The 9,801-nt window shown below is 35.5% G+C and overlaps 1 protein-coding gene across 1 annotated transcript; it reads right to left on the reverse strand.

Moving 5' to 3' along the window:
• Nucleotides 1–4,543: 4,543 nt before the first annotated feature.
• Nucleotides 4,544–8,158, reverse strand: LOTGIDRAFT_158862 (hypothetical protein; the record flags this gene model as incomplete). Its single annotated transcript, XM_009052282.1, has 4 exons — nucleotides 4,544–4,788; nucleotides 5,415–5,618; nucleotides 7,036–7,290; nucleotides 8,107–8,158. The coding sequence occupies 4 exons, from the start codon at nucleotides 8,156–8,158 to the stop codon at nucleotides 4,544–4,546; spliced, it is 756 nt and encodes a 251-aa protein (XP_009050530.1).
• Nucleotides 8,159–9,801: the final 1,643 nt, after the last annotated feature.

Raw genomic sequence — 9,801 nt, forward strand, 5'->3', positions numbered from 1 at the left:
CCCTACTGCAAAAGGAGACACCTCATTTGATCTGTGGAAATTCGAGGTTTTAACTCTGATTCAAGATCGGAGATATAGCCAGGATACCATCAAATTAGCAGTGACCAAATCACTAAAGGGAGAAGTAGCTAGAGTAGCTATGCGTCTTGGGCACAGTGCCTCAGAACTTGATTCAGAAACTGTCAACCAGATTTGGGTTGTTAGAGGAAGGTCAAAGCTTGCTGTCAAAGTTTTACTCTGCAAACCAAGTATCAGAAGAAACAGTATCGCATTGGGCTTGCAGATTAGAGGACTTGTTAGCCAAAGCACAGTTAGTGGGTGGAGTAGATATGGCTTCATTCGATTCTCGTTTGAGAACCAAGTTTTGGAGTGGTCTGAGATCGGAGCTCAAAGACCGTTCAGCTCACAAATTTGATAGGATTGTGAATTTTGACTCTCTATTAGTAGAGGTGCGTAAGATCTTCAACAAAATCAAGATAATAAACCACCATCAAAGAAAATTACGACCAGAGTCCAACTGCAACAACCAAATCTGCCAGACGATGATTTAAGGGCTATGGTTTATAGCTTAACCAAGTCTATGGTTGAGCTTAAATCTGATTTAGCAGAACTGAAGAAGCCTAAATCTGAGTCAGGACCTACCAGTCGACGACCACCACAGTTACCAAATTCGGGATTTCAAGAAAGCCCCATTCCTCCGTGGTACAAATGTGGCCAGGAGGGGTATATTGCGAGAGGGTGACGTATGCCTGTTAGGAAAGACATCAACCGATCCAGACCACCTCATTTAAACTAAAAGATGTCACCGCCAAGGGACAGTCGGATGACATACAACTTATTAGTCCCACTGAACTCATAGGACATTCCATCATTTCTATCATTCAACATTCTGGAAACTACTGCTCAGCACTTCTTGATACAGGATCAACTATTTCAACTATATCCCTTTCATTTTTTAAAGAATATCTTGAAACAGACAACTGTAAAATGTCCCCACTTGGAGAAATAATTCAAATAGAAAGCGCTTCTTGACATAAGTTACCGTATCTAGGATCTGTGTATATCACTCTTACAATTCCCAGTTTCAACAACAACATGGAATTTGAAGGAATTTTTCTGGTCTTTCCTGACATCTGCCATACATCTAATATTCCAGAAGCATGGAACTTAAACTTCCGGTGTATGAAAGTCCAGGAAAACCAACTACTAGGTAAAGTTGGACTTGTGAAGTTTGACGAAGACAAGTCAGTAGTCATACATAGCAACCAATCCATCTATTTACAGGGAAAAATTCACAATCTTGTGTTACCAAGGAAGCAAAGGGTCCTATTTCAGAGCTCTGCGGATTCCAAGTTGTCAAACTATGTGGAAATAACACCAACAATCTTAGAGATTGATCCTGAAGACTTTGACACTTTAGTCATTGTTCGTCTAAGTAACTTGTCCCTATCTAAAGTGAGGATTTTCCCTCGATCTGTGATTTGTGAACTTGTTGCTGTGGACATAGTAAGGGAGCCTTTTATCAACAGTTTGACACCTTCGTCTAATCAAGAAGAACCAAAGGCTTCTAAGACCTTCATGGATGAAATTGATTTCTCCCAGACTGCTTTAGCACCTGAACAACTTACCAACTTAAAGGAATTCATACAAAAATGGTCGTCTGTTTTTTCGCAACATGACAATGACATTGGACACATCACTCTTGTACAGCATAACATCAATCTGACCGATAACGTACCAATTAAACAGCCTCACCGTAGTATTCCACCGTCTCTGTATGATGAGGTCAAGCGTCATCTACAGGACTTGTTAGACGCTGGTATAATCAGGCGCAGCTGCAGTCCATATGCTTCACCTGTGATTTTAGCACGCAAGAAGGATAATTCATTGATTACTGTCAACTCAACCATCAGAGATGCGTACCAATGGTTGAGGAATTGCTAGATCATCTGACAGGGACACAATTTTTCTCAGTTTTGGATATGAAAAGTGGTTATTACCATGAGGTATACGTGAGGAAGACAAACCTAAATCAGCCTTCACGGTCGGACCTTTGGGGTTCTTGGAGTACAACCGTATGCCCTTTGGATTAACCAACGCTCCGGCAACATATGAACGTCTCATGGAGGATTGCTTAGGTGATCTTAATTTGAAGATCTGTACAATATTTATAGAAGACCTTATAATATTTAGTCGAACATATGAAGAACACTTAGAAAGAATGTCCATGGTATTTGATCGTCGTTAAACAACATGGATTGAAGCTGTCACCCAAGAAATGCCATTTCTTCCAGAAAAATGTAAACTATTTAGGACATGTAGTGTCCGCTGAAGGAGTTGAGGCAGATCCCAGCAACACAGATAAGGTACAAAACTGGCCAAGACCAACTATGAATTGAGACGCTTCTCGGGTTTCGTGGGATATTATAGACGATTCCATTAATATCTTTTCAACAGCCAGTTCACAGTGTACACTGATAATAACCCCCCTGACTTATATCCTCATCACCGCAAAGTTAGATGCCACAGGACATCGTTGGCTAGCTGCTTTGTCAGGATACAAATTTTCCATCAAATATCGAGCTGGAAGGAAGAATGTTGACGCTGACTCTCTTAGTTGGTTAGAGCAACCAAGTCAGAGTACCATCTTCACAGAAATTAACCAGGATCAAATCCAAGCCATCAAGAATATAGAGCTGGATACATTCATACAGTCAATATGTCGCAACAGATTGTTCCTGATCACTCACCAATCATGACTTCTTTAGTCAAAGATACAGATTGGCGACAGAAGCAACTGGAAGACCAACTGTTGAATACGGTCATCACTAACATCAGTCATAACCAGAAACCACAGCATCCACCCAATCTTCCAGAAGAAGCTGCACTCAACAGAGAGTATGAAAGTTTCGTTCTTCAATCAGGAACTCTGTATAGGCGTACAGTGAGTGATATGAAGGATGAATTCAGACTTGTTTTACCAACAGCATAAAGGTAACAAGCCATGGAAGGAATCCATGATGCTGTGGGACACCCTGTCAGGGATAGATCCACCAGTTTAGCCAGAGAGCGATTTTATTGGCCTAGGATGATAACTGACATTGAAGAAAACATAATGACTCCATCCACTTGTCCTTTGGTTAGTATCACCTCTACCCATCCTATGGAACTTATATGCATGGATTATGTATGCGTGGAACAGTGCAAAGGTGGTTATGACAATATCCTTGTGATCACAGACCATTTCAACCACACAGACTGTTCCAGTAAGAAATACATCTGCATCGCAATGCGAATTGTAAATATATATCATAAAACGATTTCGACAAATGCTATAATAATCAAAAATTATGAGTCATTATTATTCATGAAATGAGTACTATATCCATCCTATATCGTTTAAGATTAAAATGACGAAACAATAAAGCAAGATTATTATTTACCTGGAACATGTTTAGAATTTTGACCGTACATCTTCATTATTAAACTAACTAATATTTATTGCCTTCGTTCTTGAAAACGCATTCTATTTTTAAAACACGATGAAAGGCACAATTATTGCCGGGTTTATTGTCCCAAAAAGTCCAAAAGAAGTGTTTGAATGAAGGTTGAAATTTTCATACTGTACAATATACTGTTAATTTACTGACAAATATTTTGATTTAAAGTCAAACCTGCCTGCCTTTACGAGTTTGGCAAGCTATCATAACATATCCATGTTGTCCAATATTGATGTCTGTCTGACACCCAACAACATTTGAAATATTTAGGGATTTACATGATAAGGTGTGCATATCGCGGCTCCTGCAAGTATGCAGATATAGTGTGACCACAGGTAATTGAAGTCTCCCATTCTAATTCCTAGAGATAGAAAGGCCTAGTAACACTAATAAAAAAAACTACTGAGTGGCCAGACATTACAAAAATTCAGATACCATTGGTTTGACATTAGTACCAGTATCACACACCCCGAAAATCGGCTGAAAAGAGGTTACGTCGGAGAAGACGTGGTGTGATCGGGTGAGTCGTAGAAGGTGCTACGACTTTTTATATAGGAGCTTAATAATTGTACTACAGGGGTCTATAGACTATAGATGGCGTGGCGCAATCGGATGGATTAAGGAATTATCGGGCTTAGTTATGGTTGTAGGGTAACGACTTTGCTAAAACTGTCAGTAAGTTGCAATTTATATTAGATATATATTAGGCAATTAGAACAGCAATAAAAACGCAAGTATAATTTAAACAAATTTGTTTTATAAAGGCTAATCAGATGGTTCTTCCGGTAAATAAGATGAAGTTTGAAAATTTGAACTTCTGTGATAAGGCTATTATTACTTGGAATTTTCAGCCAGCTGGTGCTTCAGTCAATGAACTATGCTATAATTAATTGTTATTTCATTGAGCTAGTGCTTCAGTTAAAAGTATATTGAGTGTGCCATCACAGCCATCATAAACCAGCCATGGTTAAATTAATACATCTTGAATATTCTGTTGAATAATAACTCCTAATATATATCTGTCGCACGGTTTCCCTTTAATTTCAAACATCTGTAGCTGATACAACCACTTCTCTAATTGAAAGAATTTCGTGTGATCTAGGATTGATGAATATAAATCGGGATGAGAAATCCACGTCTGGTTGGTTACATGATGTTAAGTGGTACTCGTATCTACCCCATGTTTCTTTATCCTTGTAACAAACGACGGAATTATTTAGTGTTTCCTCATTACATTGACCATTATCGTCTAATCTTAATTTGAAACCTCGTAGTCTGTTGACGTGAGCTGAAAAAAAGAAAACAATTATGTATACCTTAATTTCATTGAAGTGTTAACCATCGTTTAAGAGAACTGGAATAAAACTGTATGTTAAATAACAGAACACATTATTATGGAACTGTACTACCTTGTACTATTAACTCTTTTTGGCCCTGTGATGGCAATGTACCATGTTAACACTTTGAATCCCACTATCGCTGATACCATTATGATGCTCAATAACGGTTTCAGCACGTTTTCATCGTTAAATAATATAAAATATTCCATTTTTGTCAAAAAAAAAGAAAAAAAAAAGAAAAGAGGTAAATAATAGAAATGATTATGGATTTTGTAATCGTTATGGAAAATAAGCACTGCTTTATGATGATAATTGATGTAGCACAAAGATACCCATTCATTTCTTAAGTATATACTGTGATGATTCGAATTCGTGTTAAAAATGACGATAGATGTAAATTTGTATATTTTCTCCAGGTCAACACACCACCATTTCAGATAATGATTGTGGGTTTTTAAGTATTTATAGGCAATTTATGTAAGCGGGTCATTACGTTTTATCACATGATGAAGTAGCGTTTATTTCCCATATCGATAACAAGATACAGATTAATTCCAACTACAAACAAACCTACAGCTGTATCCCATATTGTTATAAATGACGATAGATGTAAAGTTGTATATTTTCCCCAGGTCAACACACCACCATTCCAGAGATTTGCCGTTAGAGTGAATTTGACCACTCAAATCACCATCAACAGCTTTGCAACCTTTCTCATTCAGATATACACTGCTCATCAGGGCTGGTTTATTTAAGGCGATGTTGTAAACAAATTTATCTAAAATAAGTCAGAAACCAAAATTTTTTTTAGCTTTGGTGTCTTTCAATTTCAATTTAGATGGATTGTTCTGTATTAGAATATATAGCTATCGTTCTACAAATATATATATATGTATAGGACACTATACCAGAAAACTGATCCTCTATTAGTCTGTGCATTCTAATGACTAAACTATTAGTAAGTCTATTAAAAATAAACCGGGGTCATGTAAATTTTGCGTGCAGTATAAAATGCGTTTTAAATGCGGATGAACATTATTACAACACACAAACAACAAATGGAATTTCCTTAAAGGTAAACAACCAATATGGTAATGTATTTAAAATTAATTAAAGTGATAATAAACTTGATATGGTGGAGACAAACTATGTGTACATGCTCTCAACATTTTTACAATCTAATTAAAATTAAATCAACTTTCTATTATTCTTATTAGCCTTTCTTTACGCAACCACTCCAGTTAGGGTCTCACAACTCTAACTAGAACAATGGAAGGTTTAACTAACTTATACCACATACATTTCGAGAATTAAATACACGCACCTAGCCTAAATAAATAACTAAAATTTATACGAAAACTTATTAATTTGTGTGCATTAACACCGCATTCCATGTCCCGGTAGGCAGTGGCTCAACTACCAAAGGAACTGGTTGAACCAAGGGCCGCCACCTCTTAGGGGGCCCCGCTCTCAGAAAAATATGTAGGAGGGCATTTATATTTTTTAAAATATTCCCGGTGAAGGACCCTACTGATGGTAGGAAATGCACATTTGGCTGATAACTGTACATAAGAACCATAACACGTTTTTAGGTATTAAGCCGCGTTTAGACACCTGCATATTATCCGAACGGATTAAAAGCAGAAAAGCGACAGTGTAAACAGGTTGAGAGGGCTTGGCACCGTGCTGGTATCAAGTGAGACGAGTCGCGCACGAAGGGGTAAGTAACGGCTAAATTGCATTGCAGTGTAAACGCGCCACTGGGCGCATGTGCAATAATGACTTTGACATGTAATGAAATGGAATATATCGTGTTTGAAATAGCGTGCGCCGCCAATATTCAAGAGAACAAAATTTTAATTCGTTGTGTCTCAAAAAATAAATCACTACTACATATCATCGACTTGTGTATGGTTGTCGGCATTTTGTGTGTGCAAAAAAAAAAATGAAATGCAGCCTGTAGAGTTCTGCTGTAAGTCAATGAAAAAAGTTCCTGCTCACCATTATCAGAGAGCATAATGAAATTTTAGCACGTAGAGTGAACATAAGACGAGATGGCACCTCGAAGGTAACACTCAAAGTTAAGCTCGATGAGAAATTACGACAATATGAAGGTATCATCTTTTCTTTACTACAAAATCACAAAACAAAAAAGACAACTGTGATCTTCAAGCGGGCGTACAAAAATGATTTACCTGGAGACATATACGTTACCATACCAATGTCCGTAGTAGAGGTTTTACAAGCTGGAAATGATTCAAATAAAAAACACATCTGTCGATATCCATGATAGGCAACCGCAATGCATACCTCGTCATCAAAACAGGAATAAATACACCGTGTTCGCGATAAAACTACATATTCACGATAAAAATTATAAAATTTTTTATTTACTACGTAATTATTGAACAACTGGTGACATTCAAAAATATTCCAAAAAATGATGGAACCTAGAAATATAGTTAGAATATTATAGTTATATCTCCTTTTCTCAACCTCAAAATATAATAACCCAGTCATGGTTTGTTTCGCGAACTCATCTCCTTGCTATCTAAACGTTATGAAGCTATTCTATGGTTTAAATCTTAGCGTGATTTTAAGTAGGCATGATTAAATATTCCATGAAAGCTGCTTTAAAGGGACATTCCACTTTGTTTTTTCTTTTTTTTTTTCCTCAAATTTGTGAAAACTATAAATCAAAATCTATAGAAATGTTACCAGTCGTTTAATTTTTTAACCTTTAAAGCTCGTTAAGCATTTTCCAAGCTGTTAGGAAACTACCGTATGGATTTGAGTAAAATAAACCTAATTGTAGAGATATATGTCCCCTGCCTTAGATGTCAACTAAATATAACGTTATAAGGTCATTATAAATCCGATCACGAAAACTATGTCAAACTGCTTAACTAACAATAATTAGTATTCTCATTTTTTACTTTAAACAAATTCAGTTGGATCAAATAGATACATATATATATAAATAGCATACTTTAAAAATATGTTCAGGTATAATTTACAACGCTTTTGATATTAAAAATGTTTTACAAAAAAGAGGAATAGAACTTTAAACAGTTTAACGAGATGAATAATACATTAAGTAGGCTTACCACGGGTAACTTTCTTCTTTCATTCTTCTTCAACCTTTTGTAATCACACAAAGGCACTTAGAAAGTTGAAAGAGGTTGCCGTCTAAACATGTTCTGCAACCTCCAAAATTTCAACCTGCATCAAAATAGGTTTCAGAAGCTAAATTTTGTTTATGTTACCTAAGGTTGCTACTGGATGTAACAAGTTTGTGTCTGATGACCCTGATCTCATGTTGAGAGTAGGCTAAATATGTTGGAAGAAAAGTTAAAAAATGATTTTCAACCTACAAATTTGTCAAGACAATGGCCCGTATGCACCATATAAAATCAAATTAAGAAGAATAGAATTATTTTAAACCTTAAATAGATTTAGTTAGATGTATTTAAAGATAATTCTAGTTTTTGTATGCACCAACTAACATCGTCTCGACCAACTTTAAGTTTAGCATTGAATTAGCCAATTTTTAAATACATTTAAGGTAATTCTATGTGGTGCATACAAAATATAGAATTAAATTAAAAGTTAATGTTATTCGGGCAGAATATAATCAAATTAGGCTTAATTAAAATAAGCAAAAAGGGTCATTTTAATTTTGTGAGTCTTCAAGTGCACTTCTTAGTATTGATCGCAACAAACATCGCAGTTTCATATCGATTCCTGGTCGTTACATGATCGGGTTTTGTTTATAGTCTTGTTATTTTCAGTCAGCCAGTGCTTCAGTTAGAAGAACATAATTACATTTATATCCCATTGGAAGCAAATTGAAGCTCCTTAAAACAACACAATTCTAAACTATGCAATACACCTGGTAGTTGGAAATAAGCTTTATCGATTGATTAAGAATATTTATACACATAATAATTGATTTCCAGCACACATCGTGGTTTATTCACACAAGATATTAATCATACAGTAATACAGTGCAAATTTGTAATTTGCAACCATCATAAACCCATTGAGTTCTTTCAATGACAATATAAATTTTATTGCTAAATCAGTAGAATTTCACATTTTCAGATAAAGATGGTAGGCTAAATTCTACGGAAGCGTATTAGGGCCATTCATTTTTTTTTTTTTTTTTTTTTGAATTTCAAGTTAGTATGTTGAATATTCAAGTTACTAAATTCAAGATACTAACTTGAAAATTCAAGATACTAACTTGAAAATTCAAGATACTTACTTGAAAATTCAAGATACTAACTTGAAAATTCAAGATACTAACTTGAAAATTCAAGTTACTAACTTGAAAATTCAAGGTTACTAACTTGAAAATTCAACATACTAACTTGAAAATTCAACATACTAACTTGAAAATTCAAGTTACTAAATTCAACATACTAACTTGAAAATTCAACATACTAGCTTGAAAATTCAACATACTAACTTCAAGTAACTAACTTGAAAATTCTAGTTACTAACTTGAAAATTCGAGTTACTAACTTGAAAATTCGAGTTACTAACTTGAAAATTCAAAACAAAAAAAGTGAATGGCCCTAATATGCTTCCGTAAAATTCAGACCTGTAAATAGAAACTCAAAAATTCTATTCACAATTCCATTTTTCTAAATTTGGTCATGTAGAGGCTTCGTCTCTTTTTCTGAAAGGCATGAAAATAACATTTTATTGGGATTTTTGCGATATTCACAGGTCCGAAGGTGTGTGGTTGGCTTTCTGTCAATTCCATTAAAAAATCTGCCCCACCCCTATTACGTTGGACTGTGATAAAATTGACCATGTAGGGGCTTCGTCTTTGACTTGCCAATAACACAGTTAGGCATGACATGACAGGTCACCATGTGATTAAGTTTCATTCCATTCCATCAAACAAATATAACCCACCGCCATTACTGTTGACGGAAAAAATAGCTATGTAG

This window comes from Lottia gigantea (assembly GCF_000327385.1).
Source record: "Lottia gigantea unplaced genomic scaffold LOTGIsca_18, whole genome shotgun sequence".
In the NCBI taxonomy this organism is placed as follows: Eukaryota; Metazoa; Mollusca; class Gastropoda; family Lottiidae; genus Lottia; species Lottia gigantea.